Here is a 22,280-nt window from a genome sequence, read left to right as displayed (position 1 = left end):
ACTGACAGGCTGACCCCCCACCTTTTCAATCTCTGCAGCAATGCTGACAGCACTCCTGCGCCTATCTTTCAAAGACAGCAGTTGGATGTGACGCTGAGCACGTGCACTCAGCTTCTTTGGACGACCAACACGAGGTCTGTTCTGAGTGGACCCTGCTCTTTTAAAACGCTGGATGATCTTGGCCACTGTGCTGCAGCTCAGTTTCAGGGTGTTGGCAATCTTCTTGTAGCCTTGGCCATCTTCATGTAGCGCAACAATTCGTCTTTTAAGATCCTCAGAGAGTTCTTTGCCATGAGGTGCCATGTTGGAACTTTCAGTGACCAGTATGAGAGAGTGTGAGAGCTGTACTACTAAATTGAACACACCTGCTCCCTATGCACACCTGAGACCTAGTAACACTAACGAGTCACATGACATTTTGGAGGGAAAATGACAAGCAGTGCTTAATTTGGACATTTAGGGGTGTACTCACTTTTGTTGCCGGTGGTTTAGACATTAATGGCTGTATATTGAGTTATTTTGAGGGAAGAATAAATTTACACTGTTATATAAGCTGCACACAGACTACTTTTCATTGTGTCAAAGTGTCATTTTGTCAGTGTTGTCCCATGAAAAGATATACTTAAATATCTGCAGAAATGTGAGGGGTGTATACACTTTTGTGATACACTGTACATACATAAAATATATACATATATATATATCTAGATTGGAGTAAAAAAGGCACAAAAGTGTTTCCCAGACCGTAACAAAGAAAACAGTCCATTGCTGAGATTTCACTTTATTACAGCATTACATTACATAATTAGCTTTGTGGACCTGTTTTATACATTTTGGGGACTTGTGTATAAGTAAGTGCATGTGTTCTTCTCATGCAGAACATACAGAAGTAGAAAGATATGCTGGTAAAGTCTTGGTAGAGATACCACAGCACTCCTTTAGATGTCTTGTTGAGTCCTTTTAGTTTGTGGACAAATTTCAGAAACAGTTGCAATTCTGTAATGTCTTAAGTGAAATTATTTATTTATTTATTTTTACTATATTCAGGTGGATGGGACTCCAGAGGGAGAACCTACGGTACCCGAGCATGATTCGAGATCGGAGTCTTCCAGTGCCTCAGAGCAGGACGCTGACTTTCAGAGCGCTTCCCTTTTACCCCCAGAGACTGTGACTGCTAGTCAGCCTGTTCTTGACTCTGAGGACATTTCTTTAACTTCCACTGATCTACCCAGTTCATCTACATACAGGTAAGAAGCTGGTCAGAACTAACCAGGTTATGCCTAGTTCACACGACTGCCCTGATTTTCGCTTGCCGTCTGGTTTTGCTAGATTTGCCGGCGATCGAAACTCGCTATGTGTGAACTGCTCAACAACTCAGTCCAGGCGGAGTGCTCGGCGACTGAAAATAAATGTCTAGCTTGCTAGATATCTAGATATGAGTCGGCAGACTGGCAATGAGTGTCGAACAGCCAATGAGAACGCAAGATACGGGTTGAGGGGAAACACAGGGGAGTTGTAAACAGGTGGGACCGGGGCACACAATCAAGTTTTACAGTATTTCTGACCTTATCGTTCTCTATAAAACATAACACCAACGTTGCATTGCAAAAAATTTTTATTAACCTCCAACTCACTATAGAACAAACAATCCCTGCTGGCCATGTAGCCAAATCCTGGTCGTCACTTCTCGTGTGTGTTTTCGTGACAAAATGTAGTTTGGGAGACCATCTGAGATTCCTCCTGGTGATAAATGGTGTAGTGTGAACCCCCTATCGCCGATTAGTCGTGTAGTGTGAAAGCCACACCGACTTAAAAGACTCCCGATTACAAGAGATCCAGTTGTGTAGAGTGAACTGTACAGCGACCTGACGACTTGGAAAGTGGTGTAGTGTGAACTTGGCATTAGTTTCACAACATGTAGGACTGGAAAATATAATATGAGCTTAATGCTGCAATAAACATTGTACTGAGTAGTCTTGAATTTAACAGGACCTAATATCCGGAATACACGAGAAAGTCTTTTTATGACCTGGTAACAAAGCCTGTAAATGCAAGTGGAGGCTACAGGTTTGACCGTATACACCCTGTCTATTGTAGTCTGTGCTTTTTTATTGTCTGATGGAGCTCATTTTATAGCACAAATAAAATAGCATCAGCAATTTTTATGTCACAGCTAAGCTTGAAAGCACATTTTAGTGATTGTCTTTTACACACACATACCCCCCCACATATTTTACCACTGGTTTGGTTTTGTGTGTAGTTTGGTCAGTGCCATTAGAGCTTATTTTACATTCCTATCAAATTTAAAGATGATCCCCCAAATTTTTACATGTATGTTCTCATTAATAGTTGATTAGTCAATGAATCAATATGTATCTGTATAGCACTTTTTACAATAGACACTTTATAAGCAATTTACAGATTTCAGGACTAAAAAACTTTAATGAGCCAGCAGAGGGCGACAGTACTTTTAACTTTTAGGAGCTGTTAACTGAGCTACTAAGCTAACTGTTAACGTCACAAACACATTAATGTGTACTACATAGTGCACTAGATAGTGTAAAAGATAATAGCTTTATGTTCCTTACTTAGTGCACTAGATAGTGTACTAGATAATAGACTTATGTTTCTTACATAATGCTTTAGGTAGCGTATTAGTTAACGGATTTAGGTTCCCTACATAGTGCACTAAATTGTATATCAGGTAACGGATTTATGTTTCCTACATAGTGCAATAGATAGTATTTCAGATATGAATTTATGTTCCCTACGTAGTGCACTAGATAGTGTATTACATAATTAATTATGTTCCCTACATAGTGCACTAAATTGTATATCAGATAACGGATTTATGTTCCCTACACAGTGCGCTAGATTGTATATCAGATTTAATACACAATCGGGGAATAAAGTCTTTGTCGCCTGCGTGTGCGTTTGTGTCGCTCTTGGCCGCTCGTTCTAGATTCCAGGAGATTTTATCTGACTTGTGGACATCAGGGAGCCGCTATGTATATGCGGGAGACTCCCGGAACTTACGGGAGACTTGGGGTGTGTGTGTGTGTGTGGGGGGGTGGGTGTGTGTGTGTGTGTGTGTGTGTGTGTGTGTGTGTGTGTGTGTGTGTGTGGTGTGTGTGTGGTGTGTGTGGGGTGTGTGTGGGGTGTGTGTGGGGTGTGTGTGTGTATCAGAGTCCATTGTGTGTGTGAGTGTGTGTGTGTATCAGAGTCCATTGTGTGTGTGTGTGTGTGTGTGTGAGAGTCCCATCGTGTGTGTATCAGAGTCCATTGTGTGGGTGTGGGTGTCAGAGTCCACACAGTTTTGACTGTGTGTGTGATTTACAGATAGATTAACATTTCACTGAAATTAGCGTTTTCAGATTTTTTTTAAAAAATCATAATGTCCAACTCTAGTAAAATCATAATATTTTATAAATCTGTTTTTGTACTACTTTCAAGCTAATTGGATACCATCTGACCAGGCATCTTTATCATTTAAGCTTATTGAATAATCTAATTTTAAAAACTCCACTTGTAGATCACATGGCACGTTATCATAGTTTATCATAGTTGTAAAAATCCTTACCCATCTTTTAAAAGTGCTTTTCTTCTCTTTTCAGCGTTGGTGATGACTCCTGTACCTCTACTTCCATCAGTGGTGTTTCTCCCACAGCTGCGTGTGATGCAGGAGAAAACCCATCATATGACACAGACCTCACCAGGTGTGACCCCCTTACATAAGTGTTGGTAGAAATCAAGCACAAGTCATTGTTGAGTTCAAATGTTCTTCTAATGTTTTGTTTTCTCTTAAGTTAAGCATTTTGCACACATGTACAGTTGCAATCGAAAATATTATACACCAATCAGCCATAACATTGAAACCACCTCCTTGTTTCTACACTTATTGTCTATTTTATTGGCTTCAATGACCATATCTACAATTACTGACTGTAGTCCATCTGTTTCTCTGCATGCTTTGTTAGCCCCCTTTCATGCTGTTCTTCAATGGTCAGGACTCTCCCAGGATCATTACAGAGTAGATATTATTTAAGTGTTGGATCATTCTCAGCACTGCAGTGACACTTACATGGTGGTGGTGTGTTAGTGTGTGTTGTACTGGTATGAGTGGATCAGACACAGCAGCGCTGTAGTGCTGAGAATCATCCACCACCTAAATAATACCTGCTCTGTGGGAGTCCTGACCATTGAAGAACAGGGTAAACAGGGGCTAAAAAAGCATGCAGAGAAACAGATGGACTACAGTCAGCAATTGTAGAACTACAGAGTGCTTCTATATGGTAAGTGGAGCTGATAAAATGGACAAACAAGGATAAAATGTAGAAACAAGGAGGTGGTTTTAATGTTATGACTGATCAGTGTATATAACTCCTTAAAGAATACAGCAAATGAAGAAAGAAAATAAATAATGTCAACTCCTACATAATATCACTGATCTTAAAACCTACTGCTAGTCTGTATGACCTAAAGTTGGTTTTCAACATGATTAAACCAGTGGGACTCAATAACCACCCTTCATTTACTTCAGCTGTGTTGTGTTATATAAACACCACCCAGTGATTTAAGTGTCCAAGGTGTGTTGCAACCATGGTTAAACCTATTAAGTGATATCAGTGTATCAAAAGGGCAATTTTCAGAAACCTTGAACATTTCAAGTGACACTATTGGGAGTTTCGTCCAGAAGTTCCAAACTTTTGGCACAGCAGCAAACCTGCCCGATTATGGAAGGAAAGCCTTAAATTTTTTCCAGAGGCATTAGCAACATCATCAGGACAATAATGAAAACCTAGTGTTACTGCGGAAGACTTACAGGACGACCTAATAAAGGCTGGAACAAATGTCTCCACAAGATGATGAGTTGATCATCTGGGACAGTGTTCTATGAAGTGACAAATCAAAACTGGATGTGATTGGCCATATGGATCAGCAGTTTGTCTGGTGCTATAATGGCAGGGCTTATGAAAGGTTTATGAAAAAATATTATCCCTCTGGTTAAGCATGGAAGGGGGTCAGTGATGATGTAGGGATGTTTTTGAACATATTTAGGTTTAACATATGTACTTTTTTTATATTTACACTAGTCTTCCCATTGCTTTGGAAAATGGCAGCACCCACGGGACAGGAAAAAGTACCAAGGCTGGTATAAACAGAGGCAGTAAGGGAACCAACGCCTCCAGCATGCTGAAAGAACAGGTGAGTGCTGCAGTGCTTATGGAAACAGTGTCCATGAGAACAGACATGTTGTTTGGTTAAAGCATTTCAATTTGTTGATCATTACTAGACAATAAAAAAACAACCCCCACATAAACATTCATTCTTCATTTTACCCATTCTGGCCAAAATGTTTTCTTAATTTCATGCTCTGTTGATTCCCCCCTAAAATAAGCAGGAAGTACAGGTACAGGGTCTATATATAGAGTTGGGGCTATTAACAGAAATAATATGTATTTTGGTGAGCTCGGGTGGTGCAGTGGTAAAACCAAGGTTCGAACCCCTAGCTGGGCTAGCTTATTGTCAGGAGTCTACATGCTGTATTGATTTGGTGAGGTATGTGGTGAGGGGCATGGGATGGGGCATTGCCAAGGCCCTGTGATGGATTGGCAACCTGTCAAATGTGTGTTACTGCATTTTACCCAAAGAAGTATGGGGACACAGGATATACCCCAACTTTGACCAGGATGAAGTGTTGGTAAACGATGAAAATTAATGAATGAATTTGGTGATTTTCCAAAATGTAAGTGCACTTTTTACAATATTTAAGTAGCAAAGAGCTTTTTGAGTTTTAAAGCACATCACAACATTAAAAGACAAAGACTACATATGTCCAAACATAAAAAAAAAAAAAAAAAATTCCAATCTTTTCCCCCCAATTTTCTGTAATCTAATCTAGTCACTGATTCAACCCTCCACCGCTGACTGAGGGCGCTTCTCAACTGACACACGCCCCCTCCGACACGTGCTCAGTACAGACTGCATTTTTCACCTGCATGAGTCGAGTTCATATATACCAATCAGCACTGTGCACGGAGAGCCACACCCTGATTAGCATTATTCCTCAGCCCTGTGCAGGCGCCATCAATTAGCCAGCAGGGGTCGTAATTGCACCAGTTATGAGGACCCATGATCCGGCTTGTCCCTAACCCTATGAACAACAGCCAATCGTTGTTCATGCAGCCGCCCTGCCCAGCCAGGTGGCAGAGCTGACTTTTGATACGATGTATTCGAAAACCCAGCTCTGGTGTGCTAGCGTGTTTTACCGCTGCGCCACCTGAGCGGCTTCCATATGTCCAAACATTAAACGAAACTCTCACATAGATAATACAAAAATAATCATCAATTTATTTAATAATATGAAACTGAAAACATGTATATAACACAAAACAAATAAAACTAGCATAAAATTCTGCTGTGAATATCATTAATATGACAACATGGTGCTTCACAATCTGACTATTATGATTTATTTATTTTTTGTTTATTTGCTTTGTTCTGCTATATTTGGAAAAACTTGCAGCATGCCAGGATTGCACCCTGGACTGGATGCCACTTAATCTCAAGACACTGCACAATTGCTCATTAACTTGTTCACACCAAGGAATGAGAGAAATACACACTTACATTTATAGCATTTTAGCAGACAAATGTATTCCAAGCGAATTACAACTGTGACTGAACATAATCCAGTCAATTCTGGGTTAAAGGCCTCGCTCATGGGTCCGTCAGTGGCAACCTGGCACTGGTAGGGCTTCCAAATACTAGTCCAGTACCTAAATTGTTAAGCTATTGCTGCACTTTTACAATATAAAGCAGTCAATACACCTGCTGCATGTATTTGGAAGGTGGAGAGAAACCTAAGTACCCAAAAGAAATTCACACTATAAGATGCAATAAGAACATACAATGTTTCTCAGGTGCCACTGTGCCACCTAAGAAAATGAAACTTATTTACAATTTAAATCATGTAATTTGAATAACATTGCCTTTTCAACAGAGGGTTCATGGTACCACAGAACCAGATCCCACTCCTCCCAGCAAGGATGCCGAAGACATTCCTACTTTTGATGAGTGGAAGAAGATAATGATGGAGGTGGAAAATGAAAAAAGTAAGATACTTTACAGCTGTTGTCAGAACTCCTGTTAATAATTTGAATGTAAAATGTTTTATTTGTTTACTTAAAAATACCCTTCATGATCTGTTGTGATCTGCTAAACACAGTATCTTCTTAGGGCTTGTTTTACTCTAAAGCTTCTCCCTCAACTTTTCCAGGTCAAAGCACACACACGTCCTCCAATGGGGGTTCAAGTGCTGTCAAGAAAGTGCAGAAAACTACAAACTACGCTTCTGTGGAATGTGGAGCTAAGATTCTGTCTTCTAATCCAGAGGCAAAGGTATTCAAGTCATTATACAAAATATGACCAAAATCTCAGATGTTTCAGCCACAATCACACACACATTCAACTTTCCATTTTTGAATCAAATCTATGCAGCCACTGTTGGGCCCTTGAGCAAGGCTCTTAACCCTGTCTGTTCCAGGGGTGCCATACAATGGCTGACCCTGTGCTCTGACCCCAGCTTCCAAACAAGCTGTGATGTGTGGAAAACTAATTCCATTGTATTGTACACTATATATATATATATATATAAAACAGATAAAGCCTTCTTGTTCATATATTGATCATATTTGGACTAGAATAAACATTCTGGGCTTTACTGCAGTATAGAAGAGGTGCGTTGGACCTAAAAGTTTCCTTTACGTGTGTTTTTCTTTTCATTAAGAGCACTTCAGCAATCCTTATGGAGAATGTAGATGTGTACATGCTGAACCCCTGCAGCAACAAAATATGGTGAGTCTGACGCTAGATGTATTATAATGAGCTTCTTGTGATTGATATTCTTCGTCTCTGTACTGTCAAAGTGTTAACTAGGCTTTGGACCACATGTATTTTTGTTTAATTATTCTTTGCCATAAAAACACTGTGGAATGAAAAAAATAATGTTTAGCATTTAATGTATTCACACTAAAGCATTCACTTTAGCATTTATTTTAATGTCTATAGCTGCGTCCGGAATCGCATACTTACATTTCGCGTACTATTGAGTATGGAAGTATGCGATTCCGGACGCAGCTTATGTTTTTCTGAGCATCAAGCCTTGTGCCTTGTGTGACCTTTTGCGAAGTGTGAAATGTATTCATAGATGCAGACTCAGATATCTGCTCACCACAGAGTTTTAGTTCACATTTATTTTTCTTAGTCTGTGGATGCACAGACACGCACACTTAATCGTTATTATTTCATATCACTTCTTCTTTTTCTTCTGTCCATCGACACAAATTTAAATACTATTAATACTTACATAAGCCACACACAGCTGGCTTATGCACACTGAGGGTGGGTAAGGTTGCTTTTCAAATTAGCATCGTCATCAGCACTGAAATCCTAACACTACACACATGCAAATCCAGACAAGAGAATGTTTATCTCGGTGGGTAGGTCCATGTAAATGGCCACATCCACCTCAGTGCCAGCGTCCACTTCAGCGGGAGTGTCCACCTCAGTGCTAATGCTTATTTCATCTGTTACATGCACTTTTTCCCGCCATGTCCACCTTGAAATTAAGCCTCAGCATTTGAAAATACATGTAAATGACTTTATTGTAGGTTAGCAGATCATTCTGGTCTTATTTGCTTATTTGCCACAGTTTTTATGCCCTTCCTGACTTAATCCCCCTATTTTTATCTGGGTTTAGGACCAGCATGTAGAGTAAACTGACAATAACTAGGCTGTTCCAGCCTTTTTTAAAATCCCACATAATATGCTTCAATCAGACATTTACCCCTCACTCTGATATCTTCCCTGTCCTCTCTTCCCTTTCCTCATTAATTCTTTTCTTCTTTCATCAATAGCATTCACAGTTTGTTCAAGTTCACCCAATCTCTTCCTCTCTGTGCACCTTTAGGTTTATCATTGAGTTGTGTCAGCCCATTCAGCTGAAGCAGCTGGACATTGCCAATTTTGAACTCTTCTCTTCAACCCCCAAAGACTTTCTAGTTTCAATCAGTGACAGGTCAGAACATTTCAAGTCTTTGATTTTTTTTTTTCACTGAATGGACTGATCTAATCACCTTGTAGAACATGTTTTAGATTATTTTTGATAGTTTCAGTTTGGCACTTGACGCCTCAGATCTTCTAGGGGTTTAGGTGCATCCATGCTGGGTATGATGTGAAAAATATCTTCATGTGTTTATTATTGCATAGCTTTTTTATTATCAGATAATTATAGTCCAGGGATTCTGCAGAAATGCACTAGCTGACTGTATGTGGACAGACCTTTTAATTATTGGGTTCAATTGTTTCAGCTGCATTTATAGCTAACAGGTCTTAAACAGGTCTTGTAATTAGTCTGTAATTAGTCTGTAATTAGTCTTGTAAACTGTCTGGTTTGTCCACAGATATCCAACCAACAAATGGGCCAAGCTTGGGACCTTTCATGCCCGCGATGAGCGCACAGTTCAAAGTTTTCCACTGGATGAGCATTTATATGCCAAATACGTCAAGGTATGTAAGCAGTAGCCTGTAATTCTGTTTTCTGTCAGCTAATAGCCTTTTACTGTGAACATCTGATCCTCAATGTATGCATTTGTAAATGTCCTGGTGTGCAACCTTTTACCCATGCATCACTTTTTTCCTTTCCCAACTCTGTGTGTGTTTTTCTTTTTCTTCTGCTTCAGATGTTCACCAAGTATGTTAAGGTTAGACCTCTCTTTCTCTTAGATGTTCTTGGTTGAGTGGGGGTAACAAGGTTCTGCCCTGTGGTTTGTCACACTACTGTAATGCGCCTCACACTGTGGTTAACTGCTTTCCTAATGCTAAACACTGTGTGCAGCACTTAACACTTCTTAAACTATATGTGCTCACATTTTGAACTTGCTAGTTCAAGTATCGGCTTAGCTATCAATTAGCCGAGCGTCTGCACAGACATAATAGGCTTAAAAAATAAAGAGGGCTGGAGGGATTCCTCATAATTGCTGTAATTATGGCCTCTGTTGGCTAATCAATGAGGTCTGCACAGAGACGGGGGATAATGGGTGACTCGCTGTCCATGATACAGATCTCCATTTGATCCCACCTGGTGCAGATGAAAATAAGCGGTCAGCTACTGCACATGTGTTGAAGTTAGTTATGGCCCTCAGCCAGCACTGGAGGGCGGCAGCAGTAGAAGTGGCCAGCGACTACAGGTGTAGCCTAGTGGTTAAGGTACTGGACTTGTAATCAGAAGCTTGCTGGTTCAAGCCCCACCACTGCCAGGTTGTCACTGTTGGGCCCTTGAGCAAGGCCCTTAAACCTCAATTGCTTAGACTTCATGAGCTAAATGCTGAAAATGTAAATGAAAATGTCAGCTACACAGCCCCATACACAGAAGGGTTCGAGGCACTGTGTGTTGTGACACATTTATCTCATCACCAGTATTAACAGCAATCTGAGCTACAGTGGCATTTTCATTGGTCCGTATCAGATGGCCAAAGCTCCACGATAGACTGGCGTCCTGTCTGAGGTGTGTTTCTGGATTGCGCCAAGTGATTCCAGGTAAACTGGACCTGACATGTCCTTGACCTGGAAACTGCGGTGGTAAAACATGACAGTAAAATGCTATACTGTATTATTTTGATTGATTCTGATAAGGGTTGCTGCAGGTTCGGTTCCACTGGGTAGCACTGGTGGGAAACCAGCCTGGTCAAGGAAACGAATCATTGCAGGGCTTCGAACCCGGATGTCAGCTGTGGTGGGCAAGTGTAAAAGATCACTGTGCCATTGAGCACTCTCTATAACAGTATTATATTTAAAAAATAGTTTACATTTTGTTTCCTTGCACTGAAACAGTATAAAAATGAAACATTTTATTGGAAGTAAACAAAAAATTGTAATTTGAAGAAAAACAATATACCCTGCTGGCCTCCCACTTTGTTTCAGAACCTTTGTGGTAAATCCTTCAGTATTTTGTGTAAATAGATTTCGTCATGTTTTAGGCATTGGTAAGTTTGTGTTTTTTTATTTAACTGCACTAACAAACCTGAATGCTTCACAAGCACACTGTTTTTACCCAGTAACACAGTGCCTTAAATATTTTACCTCATAATACTGTTTTCTCTTTGGTTATAAATTTAAAACATGGTTGCTTGGCTTTTTGTTTTGTTTTTCATTTGATCCAATTGAAGGTTGTGGGTTCAAATCCTGGGTCTGCCATACAGCTATTGTTGGGCCCTTGAGCAAGGACATTTTCACTCTCTGCTCCAGGAGCGCCATCAGGCACTCTGATCACAGCTTCCAAACAATAGCAGGGATATGTAGAAATGAATTTCGTTGTACTGTACACATGTACATGTATAAATGACAAAGCCATTCCCTTCCTGTTAATACTGGATGTGTGTTTTTCATACACATATGCTACCATTTCATGTCAGTGGAGTTACTGTCTCACTTTGGCTTTTACTGTAGGTGGAGTTGCTGTCTCACTTTGGGTCTGAGCACTTCTGTCCCCTCAGCCTCATAAGGTAAGTCTAAAGAAACATTCTAGTGATTCTTCTAATCATTCTTTAACCGTTAATTAGTCACTTAGTTTAATATATTTTTGGTCAGGTTCCCGTTCCACCTGAAACAGTAGCTCTGATATTCAAACTTTAGGTCTTAGTTGTTAATATACACCGATCAGCCATAACATTAAAACCACCTCCTTGTTTCTACACTCACTGTCCATTTTATCAGCTCCACTTACCATATAGGAGCACTTTGTAGTTCTTCAATTACTGACTGTAGTTCATCTATGTCTCTACATACTTTGTTGGCCCCCTTCCAAGCTGTTGAAAGGACCACCACAGAGCAGGTATTATTTGGGTGGTGGATGATTCTCAGCACTGCAGTGACACTGACATGGTGGTGGTGTGTTAGTGTGTGTTGTGCTGGTATGAGTGGATCAGACACAGCAGCGCTGCTGGAGTTTTTAAATACTGTGTCCACTCACTGTCCACTCTATTAGACACTCCTACCTAGTTGGTCCACCTTGTAGATGTAAAGTCAGAGACGATCGCTCATCTACTGCTGCTGTTCGAGTTGGTCATCTTCTAGACCTTCATCAGTGGTCACAGGATGCTGCCCATGGGGTGCTTTTGGCTGATATATTTTTGGTTGGTGGACTATTCTCTGTCCAGCAGTGACAGTGAGGTGTTTAAAAACTCCATCAGCGCTGCTGTGTCTTATCTTTTTATACCAGCACAACACACACTAACACACCACCACCATGTCAGTGTCACTGCAGTGCTGAGAATGACCCACCACCCAAGTAATACCTACTCTGTGGTGGTCCTGGAAGAGTCCTGACCATTGAAGAACAGCATGAAAGGGGGCTAACAAAGCATGCAGAGAAACAGATGGACTACAGTCAGTAATTGTAGAACTACAAAGTGCTTCTATATGGTAAGTGAAGCTGATCAAATGGACAGTCAGTGTAGAAACAAGGAGGTGGTTTTAATGTTATGGCTGATTGGTGTATATACATACACATTTAACCTCTCAAACTGGATCATTTTGATTGGTTAATGTATGGAATTCTTAGACTGGTATTGATTTGTGGCCGAATAGCAATTTTTGCAATAAATAAAAGGAAACCAAAGTATTCATGTGTTTAAAGCACATAGTATAGGGTTAAAGTGTTATAAAGCATAAGTGTTTATAAGCATAAATTGTTTGATACCTAATTTTTACAACAGTTGTTGTCATGTCAGTTTTAAAATGAGTGACTGGGCAGTCAGTGTAATCCCAGCCTCACAGCATATTTATGATCACCAATGAATATAATTCAGCCAATGAATTAAAGCCTGCATAGCATTTAAACCTGTGTTTTTAAGACAGCATCTGCTTCTGCTTTGTGTGTAAAGGGTTTTTGGCACAAGTATGATGGAGGAGTATGAACTGAATTCTGAGCCCTCAGAGAGACTCACTTCTCAGGATGAGGATGATGGTAAGGACAAAGTGTTAACCTCTTAACTGTTATGGAATGATGTATTAGAGGTCAATAAGCACTAAACCCAGATAAATCATATCATTATATTCTATAAACAATCTGAGTCTACATGTACTACACTGATTGAGGCTTCAGTAGACTACATACTTTGTTATAAACATCTCTTCTGTCAGCATATTTGTTCTTTTTGGGTTTTTTATTATGTATAGAACAGTTCTTTCATCCTGCATTTTATGTTCTTCTGTAGACTGCCCCCCTGGATATGTGCCAACAGATGACAAATCTTCAAAGAATCTGATTGGTTCTGCCAAGGGTGAGTTTTATAGCATTTCTTTTTATGCCACTCTTTTAAATCTATAATGGCAGTGTTATGGTTCAGTACAGTCATTAAAGGCTATATAAGGCTCTGATGCTTTACAAAATTTGCAAACTACAATATAATGCACTGTTACTGTTACTGCCAGCAAGAACTGAATGTTTTGTGTATATCTTTATAGATGTTATAATAAATATGGTGAACAATATAGCCGCTAATGTGTTGGGTGGAAATCCAGAAGGTGTGGATCAGACTGGAGGTAAAGAATTTTGATGTTATTTGTCTGTCTGTTGTCTATCCATCCATTCACCTATCCACCCATTCACCTATCCACCCATCCACCCATCGCCCTATCTCATCTGCCTGTCTTTGTATCTGTCTATCTCGTTTGTCTGTCTGTCTGACTTTCTTTCTGTTGGTTAATTTGTCTGTCTTTGTCTCTTATCAATCTAATCTGACTTGTCTGTCTATCTATCTATCTCTCTCTCTCTCTCTCTCTCTCTCTCTCTCTCTCTCTCTCTCTCTCTCTATCTATCTATCTATCTATCTATCTATCTATCTGTGTATTTATCTATATCTTTCTTATCAATTAATCTCACCCATCTCATCTATCTCATCTGTTAACACATCCATCCATCCATTCAACATCCATCCATCCATCCATTCAACATCCATCCATCCATCCATTCAACATCCATCCATCCATTCATCCATTAACATCCATCCATTAACATCCATCCATCCATCCATTAACATCTATCCATCCCTCTATCCATTCATCCATCCATCCATCCATCCATCCATTAACATTCATCCATCCCTCTATCCATTCATCCATCCATCCATCCATCCATCCATCCATCCATTAACATTCATCCATCCCTCTATCCATTCATCCATCCATCCATCCATCCATCCATCCATTAACATCCATCCATCCCTCTATCCATTCATTCATCCATCCATCCATCCATCCATCCATTAACATCCATCCATCCATCCATTCATCCATCCATCAACATCCAGCCATTTATTCATTCATTCATCCATCCATCCATCCATCCATGCATTAATTCATCCAGTCATCCATCCATCCATCCATCCATCCATTAATTCATCCAGTCATCCATCCATCCATTCAATGCATAATTAGATGTTTATTGCCCTTATTTTTGTGTGTGTGTGTTTACCAGGCAATTCTTCCTTCCTGGATTTAAATTTGACAGAGACGACTGGAACTCCAGTTCAGAGCGTCTCCTCTACATCATCCAATATAATGTAAGTACTTGAAAACTAGAGAGAAACTATATGTTACAAAACACTGGTTTACCATAATTCTGTGACTATTCAAGAAATGTGTTTTTTTTTTTTTTTTTTTTTTCATCCAAAAAATTTTTTTTTGCAGAAACTGTAAGATGTTCCTGCTTTTGTGGCTTTATTTTTAGCTGACAGTACATTTACATGTTTACCATTTAGCAGATGCTTTTATCCGAAACAACTTACAGTTGTGACAGTCTACAATCTAAGCAATTGAGGGTTAAGGGTCTTGCTCGAAGACCCAACAATGGCAATCTGGCAGTGGTGGGGCTTGAACCGAGAACCTTACTAGTCCAGTACCCCAACCACTGAGCTACAACTGCTCCCCCCAGAACAATAAAACAATAGTTTATAACCAGGGGTCATTAATTGTAGATATTTTAGTAGTTTGTGCATTGACCCAAAGATCTCTTAAAACTGCTTTATCTTAGTTAGACTGTAGTATGTCCACATCTTATGAGCAAAAAGTGTGTCTTATGTTTTAAAATGATTTATTAAGTGTATAGTTGTTTTATAGTATATAATTGTTATATTAATATGCCAATAATTAGGTAGTTTTGTCAATCATGTCTGTGCATGTGCCCAACTGGCCAATACCAGAGCTGAGAGTTTTTAAAAGTCTGTAATTCTTATGAAGTTTAGTTTTGCAGTTTAAGGAAAGAAACATTCTGATTGCTCTGTTCTTTATTCCTTCTTGGTTTTCAAATGCAGAATCAATAAATCTCTCTGGATTTCTTTTTACATTCCAATAAATGCATTAACCGAATAGTGCAGCTAATAAATAATGAATGGACAATATTAGGCTTTATAAAATCTATCTAGCTTTATAAAAAAAGGTTCTTGCTGTCTAGTTTTAACCAGATTTAGTTTACAGTTGTGAATCATCAGTCTATTGGATGAACTATGACTTTGTTTTTGTTTTTTCATCTTCCATAATATAGCTTGGAGAGTTTGGAGGTGGAGCAGCATGATGTGAAAACGGTCACAGAGATGACTTCTATCCCACAAGACCAGGACATGGACCAGACCATTACTTTATCCAAAACCCCAATTTTAGAAGCTTTATCAGCAACACCAACAGTCCTAGAGTCCCTCAGCCCATCGCCCATTAAAGAGGAGCAGATTGTCACTTTGCTGCCGGAGGAGGAGGGGTCAGGTGAGACGGACCAATCCGAACAGCTCTTCAGCTCCAGACCACAGGATGAGGAACAAGGAGTTAACGCTCAACAGGATCAGCAGTTCGACCGAGTGCTCGAGAATGTAAAGTGCCGTAAGGACTCCACTGATTCCTGCTCTTGTCTCAGTTCTCTACAAGAGTATCTCCTGCATAGATGCTTTCCTCCTCAGGTTCACCAGGAGAAAACGAGAAAGACGTCCCAAAAATCACAATCTCAACCCAGCACTCATTTTCAGCAAACCAACACTTTACTTCCTCTCATGAGCTCATCATTTCCTGTGCATGCACTCCACACCTGGACTACGGACACACCATCTTCTATAGAAGCTTCCGTTGTGGTGGTGCCATCATTGTCCGAGAAGTTCGATGCTGGTTATCTGGAACTCACTCCTAGTCTCACTTCAGCCCTGGCGACAGTCACTTCCACTGACAGTTTTGCCTCTCAAGCTACCCATGCTTTGGATTTCTTGGACCCTTCAGTGGTTGATCTGCCTGTCCTGAAGCTTCATGAGAAGAGCAAAGAAAAACAGCCCGGAGCTAAAAGGACTCCACTACCAACATGCAGCTTGGAATCACCATCTAATCAAGAGTCAACCACTAAAAGTGTCGAGAGGGATCATGACCAAAATACTTTTCCTCCAGTAGAGAAATCCAGCTCAGAAAGGAACTCTTTGACTCCCAGTATGACAGCCAGCACTGTGGAACAGGCAACCTCGACCCCTCTGTCACCTGTAACTGACCAGCCCTTAGTCCAGCCAGATGAAAGTGAAACGGTAGCACCTTCTGTGGCATTGACAGCTACTCCAGTAACAGAACCATTAGAGGCAGCCACAGTTGTAGTAGAACCCAAAGCTGAGAATCTGCTAGAGGAAGCTTCTCCTGGGGACAACAGTAACATTCAGTCAGCTCTAGGTAATGGACAACCAGTTCAGACATCCACTTCAGACTTCTACGCTGAAATGCAAATCAGCAGCGAAGCTCCAATTCATGGATCCAATCAGAAGGAGTCTGTCTTCATGAGGCTCAATAACCGGATCAAAGCCCTGGAGGTGAACATGTCACTCAGTGGACGATACCTGGAACAGCTAAGTCAGAGGTAAATACTGTCATTGAATTACAATTAAGCAATAGAACACGAGAGGGAGTGTGTTATAACACACAACCTCGAGTGTTCTATTGCTTTTATACAACAGTTTTTACAAAATAAAGAAAGAAAATAAATCAAAAAAGCCCTGAATTTCATAATAAATATGCTTTAATATTGACAATACCTTTCGCCAAAAAGTAGTTCCACAACGAATATAAAGTACAAAGTAGTATAAACAAGTATAAAACACTACAAAGCAGACATTCCAAGTTGCAAAAACTCATTTCAGGGAGGTAAGAACAACAAGAAGAAAAAGGTAAGAACCTCTGAAGGGAAAAAAAGAAATAAAAAACCTCTCGTACACACCAAAGGATCTGGGTGATAACAGGACTGCTAACTGGGCTATTAAGCTAACCGTTCACGTTACAAACACATTAATGTTCCCTACATGGTGCACTAGATTATGTATCAGATCACGGATTTATGTTCCCTACATAGTGCACTAGATAGTGAATTAGACAACTGATTTATGTTCCCTACACAGTGCGCTAGATTGTATATCAGATAACGGATCTAAAAAGGCTGTGTCGCCTGCGTGCGCGTTTATGTGCATGAAGCTTGTGCAGTTGTGGTGTGAAAAGACCGTGCTGTTATCACGAATATCAGCACAGTTAGAACGCTTCTCAACCAATCAGATTGTAAGGTCGGAACTACCTGTTGTATAATTTTGGATATATTCAGTTCCTTTATGCATTTTATTGTGACACTTGTGAAGCCATGGCCACCGCTGGATTTGAGTTCTAACCCATACTGAGAATCGCTCTGCATTCTGATACCCTACCTGACCTTGTTGGTGGCCCCAATGAGACTCAAACTCGAGGCTCTGCTGTGGTTGGGTAGTGCATTAGACTGCTGTGCTGCTTGACACACTCCCACATTGCAAGCGAACAGCCATATGCTGTGCTGTAACATTGCACTGATTTCACCATCAGATTCATGTTGTCTTTTTGTTTCACAATGTTATCATTTTTTAATACAGATGTAGGGGCAGGGGTAGCTCAGCAATTAAGGTACATGACTAGTAATTGGAAGGTTGCTGGTTTAAGCCTCACATTTGCCAGTTTGCCACTGTTTGGCCCTTGAGCAAGGCCCTCAACCCTCAATTGCTTGTAATGTACACTGATCAGCCAAAACAATAAAACCACCTCCTTGTTTCTACACTCACTGTCTATTTTATCAGCTCCACTTACCATATAGAAGCACTTTGTAGTTCTACAATTACTCCCAGGACCACCACAGAGCAGGTATTATTTAGGTGGTGGATCATTCTCAGCACGGCAGTGACACTGACATGGTGATGGTGTGTTAGTGTGTGTTGTGCTGGTATGAGTGGATCAGACACAGCAGCGCAGCTGGAGTTTTTGAACACTGTGTCCACTCACTGTCCACTTTATTAGACTATCCTACCTAGTTGGTCCACCTTGTAGATGTAAAGTCAGAGACGATCGCTCATCTATTGCTGCTGTTCGAGTTGGTCATCTTCTAGATCTTCATCAGTGGTCACAGGACGCTGCCCACGGGGTGCTGTTGTCTGGATATATTTTTGGTTGGTGGACTATTCTCAGTCCAGCAGTGACAGTGAGGTGCTTAAAAACTCCATCAGCATTGCTGTGTCTTATCCACTCATACTAACACACCACCAGTGTCACTGCAGTACTGAGAATTATCCAACACCACCTGTGGTGGTCCTGGGAGAGTCCTGACCATTGAAGAACAGCATGAAAGGGGGTAACAAAGCATGCAGAGAAACAAATGGTCTACAGTCAGTAATTGTGGTAGGTGGAGCTGATAAAATAGACAGTGAGTGTAGAAACAAGGAGGTGGTTTTAATGTTAAGGTTGATTTTAATGTTAATGTTGGTTTTAATGTTAAGGTGTATACTCTCAATTGTAAGTCGCTTTGAATAAAAGGTGTCTGCTAAAATGCAAAAAATGTAAATGTTACAAAATGATCATGCATTTATTTTTGGCCATATTTAACTAGCTTGGTTTAAATACCTGAACAGCAGCATGTAGAAAGTAGCATGCCATCTGAAACAAATAGCGCGTCCTCTTTACATTTTTGCCCAGTGTGTGTCGGTGGAAAGGAAATCACAAAATTGTAGTTGGGTGTTTTTTAGTTGTTTAATTTAAAACTTTTGTGTATATTTTCATTTTTCCATGTGTTCTATGTGTAGATATCGAAAGCAGATGGAGGAGATGCAAAAAGCCTTTAACAAAACAATCATCAAACTCCAGAACACTTCAAGGATTGCAGAGGAACAGGTGAAAATAGTTTTAAAAATCATTTTGGGGGGCTCAGGTAGTATAGCAGCCTAATGCACTACTGCAGAATGTTTGATCTTATGAGTTAGAATGTCAGTAGAGCCACTATGGAGTATAACATGGTTCTCTGTACAAGATGCAGCTGTGATAAGAAGCTGCTGGAACTAGACTAGACGGTCTGCAGCACTCCTTGGCCAGATCGGGGGTTATGCAAGTGACAGCAGAGTTGTAATTGGGAACTGGAAATGACTAGATTGGGAGAAAAAGGGGAAGAATTTTGCATGGCTTAAACTTGTGTGCTGACCTTGACATTGTTTCCCATAGAGTAAAATAGGGGGGTGGTTGTAGTGTAGCAATTAAGTGCTGGACTAATAATCGGAAGGCTATTGGTTCAAGCGTCATTACTGTGAGCAGGACCCAAACCTTTAATTGCTTAGATTGTATGCTGTCATAGCACTGAAATCTGCTACATGTCGTAAATGCCACTAACCTTGCCTTGTCATGCACAACCAACTAGTGTACAACCTGTAGGGAGGGCTTTAGGTTCAAATATCACCTGTGTTACTGGATCCACAGTATGAGGACCACTGTAAAGGAGGGATGATTCTTTATGCTTTATCAGTACTTTCAGTATGGTAATTTTCATAGTAAGAAATGTCTGAAGGACTGGTTATGCATCAAATATGCAAAATTCCTTGGGCTTGATTGTTGTTTTTTTCTTCTCTGTAGGATCAGAAACAGACCGAATCTATACAGGTACTACAGAAGCAGCTGGAGAACGTAACTCAGCTTGTTCTTAACCTCTCAATGCGAGTGAGCCAGCTTCAGACTGAGGTATTTACCAATTTATCAAAATTAGCACCAACTCTGCCATCTTTGGGGCATCCAGTGTCCATATGACACTATGTTTATTAAGTACAATACAATAGCCATAGGGGTAAGTAAGTAATAGGTTTATTTCGGCCCTGCACCTTGGTCTTATAGCATCAGTTGTGTATAATTTTGAATATTTACTTATTTAATCATTTACATAATTTGCTTTATTTTGGTCAGGGTTTCAGTGGGTTTGGTTTCCCCTGGAATCACTAAGCACCTAGCAGTAACACCTGGGACAGGACGCCTATCCATTGCGGATCCTTGGCCACAACCCCCAGATATTGTCACTTCTGTATGTAGACACCTGATCAGCCGTTATCACCACTAGAGATTCAAACCCTTAATCCCAGTGGTAGTGGGCTTACATCATTTACCACTGTGCTAGCCAAACGCCTTTCAAGTCAAGTCAACTTTATTTATATAGCGCTTTTTACAATAGTCGTGGTCTCAAAGCAACTTCACAAAATCCAGAACCAACAGATACAAAAACCCCTGTTGAGCAAGCCGAGGGCGACTGTGGCAAGGAAAAACTCCCTGAAAATTACAGGAAGAAACCTTGAGAGGAACCAGACTCAGCAGGGCCCATCCTTCTTGGGTGGCCTGGAGGTTTCCTCACTTTTATATTTTGGTTGGAAACAGTGAGGGCGGGAGGAGTAGTAATTGGTCAGTGTCTGAGAGACTGAGAGACGCTTATAGTCCGGATTTAGTGCCATCTGATTTCCACCTTTTGAATGCTCAAAGAAGCTTTAAGGGGAAGAAGATTTTCATGTGACGATGATGTGAAAGCAGCGCTGCATCATTGGCTACACGCTCAACCAAAAAAATTTTTTGCTGATAGTATTAAAATGGTATGATGCTGGGAAAATGCATCGCAAAGGAAGGTGACTGTGTAGAAAAGTGATGTCATTTGTTTTGAAATTCTTAATAAATAGAGTTTTAAAAAGTGCGGAAACTTTTTGAAGAATGTTCGTATAATTATCTGGCTAAAGATAAGACTATTATATATTTTAACTCACATTTATTAATTTCATTCCATTTTCATGTTTTACCACTACTTTATCTCAGTCAAAGTCAGGGTGTGTCTGGATTTCCCTAATCACTGGGAGCAATGCAGTAACACACCCAGACAGGACGGCAATCCATTACAGGGCCTTGTCATCCCTCTCAGACATTGCCAATTATATCTGTATGTAGACCCTCAACCGGCCATTTGCACCAGCGATTAAAACCCAGTAGTTTATTTTAAGATGAGACTGTTAAATATTTTGTGACAGATGTGGGTATTTTGTGGGTCCAGTTTTCCCAGAGTCACTGAATGCAATGCAGTAACACACCCTGGACAGGACAGCAATCTATTGTAGGGCCTTGGCATCCTCCTTAGACATAGCTAAGCATGTGTGTATGTATGTAGATGCCCAAGCAGCCGATAGCAGCACTGGTGATTCAATCCTTGTATCCCAGCGGTAGTGAGCAAGCAAAATGTACCATTACACCATAGTGCCCTGACTGATTTAGATCTTGGTTTGAGGCAGAATTTTTTGTTTATTGTTATATTTGTTATATTTGTGGCACTTTATATTTATGTATTTATATGGGGGTTTTTTTGTGTGGATGTTTGCATTCTTATGTAATTTGATATATGAATAATTGTTTTTATTCGCATGTGTTTACTCTAGGGGTGGGTTTATAAAATCGATTTTTCGATTCGAATCGATCTTTATTTGAATTATCCGATATCGATTCATATAAACGTGAGATCGATCTTTTAAATACGCCCCTTTTTACGGTGTACACGGAGATCTGGGCATTGTACGGCCCGCGGGCCACATCCGGCCCGCGAGACATCCCCAACCGGCCCGCATGAGGTTCGTGGCAAATACAAATTAGACGTAAATAAAGGTACATCACACATGCAATATAACAGGATTGATTTTGACGGGAGCGCCGTGTCTTTAAATATCCGGAAGTTTTGATTCACGTATGCGCATGTGTGCGCGAGTGTGTGGAGCTTCACCGTAACAGAACAGAACTGAATGTGACTAACCGTGAAGTTTTTAACAAGACATGAACTTCTGAAGTATTTATTAAGTCAGGTGTAACGCTGGTTAAGGATCCCAATTTAGGCTTTAAATCGCGGTACAAAACAGAAATAC

General features: G+C 40.4%; 1 protein-coding gene across 1 annotated transcript in view; it reads left to right on the top strand.

The window, feature by feature from the left end:
- Nucleotides 1-22,280, top strand: part of LOC134312438 (SUN domain-containing ossification factor-like) — a 35,416-nt gene that overhangs the window by 6,741 nt on the left and 6,395 nt on the right. Inside the window, exons 4-19 of the mRNA XM_062994387.1 lie at nucleotides 1,048-1,247; nucleotides 3,615-3,716; nucleotides 5,094-5,205; nucleotides 7,004-7,115; nucleotides 7,280-7,401; nucleotides 7,790-7,857; nucleotides 8,972-9,079; nucleotides 9,465-9,570; nucleotides 11,509-11,564; nucleotides 12,945-13,027; nucleotides 13,278-13,343; nucleotides 13,528-13,605; nucleotides 14,540-14,624; nucleotides 15,605-16,936; nucleotides 19,164-19,251; nucleotides 19,981-20,085. Coding sequence (XP_062850457.1) covers nucleotides 1,048-1,247; nucleotides 3,615-3,716; nucleotides 5,094-5,205; nucleotides 7,004-7,115; nucleotides 7,280-7,401; nucleotides 7,790-7,857; nucleotides 8,972-9,079; nucleotides 9,465-9,570; nucleotides 11,509-11,564; nucleotides 12,945-13,027; nucleotides 13,278-13,343; nucleotides 13,528-13,605; nucleotides 14,540-14,624; nucleotides 15,605-16,936; nucleotides 19,164-19,251; nucleotides 19,981-20,085 — 2,823 coding nt within the window. The remainder of the gene's footprint in view (nucleotides 1-1,047; nucleotides 1,248-3,614; nucleotides 3,717-5,093; nucleotides 5,206-7,003; nucleotides 7,116-7,279; nucleotides 7,402-7,789; nucleotides 7,858-8,971; nucleotides 9,080-9,464; nucleotides 9,571-11,508; nucleotides 11,565-12,944; nucleotides 13,028-13,277; nucleotides 13,344-13,527; nucleotides 13,606-14,539; nucleotides 14,625-15,604; nucleotides 16,937-19,163; nucleotides 19,252-19,980; nucleotides 20,086-22,280) is intronic.

This window comes from Trichomycterus rosablanca, chromosome 4 (assembly GCF_030014385.1).
Source record: "Trichomycterus rosablanca isolate fTriRos1 chromosome 4, fTriRos1.hap1, whole genome shotgun sequence".
Classification (NCBI taxonomy): domain Eukaryota; kingdom Metazoa; phylum Chordata; class Actinopteri; order Siluriformes; family Trichomycteridae; genus Trichomycterus; species Trichomycterus rosablanca.
Note: the sequence above shows the minus strand (reverse complement) of the source record. Positions and strands in the feature narration are given on the sequence as shown.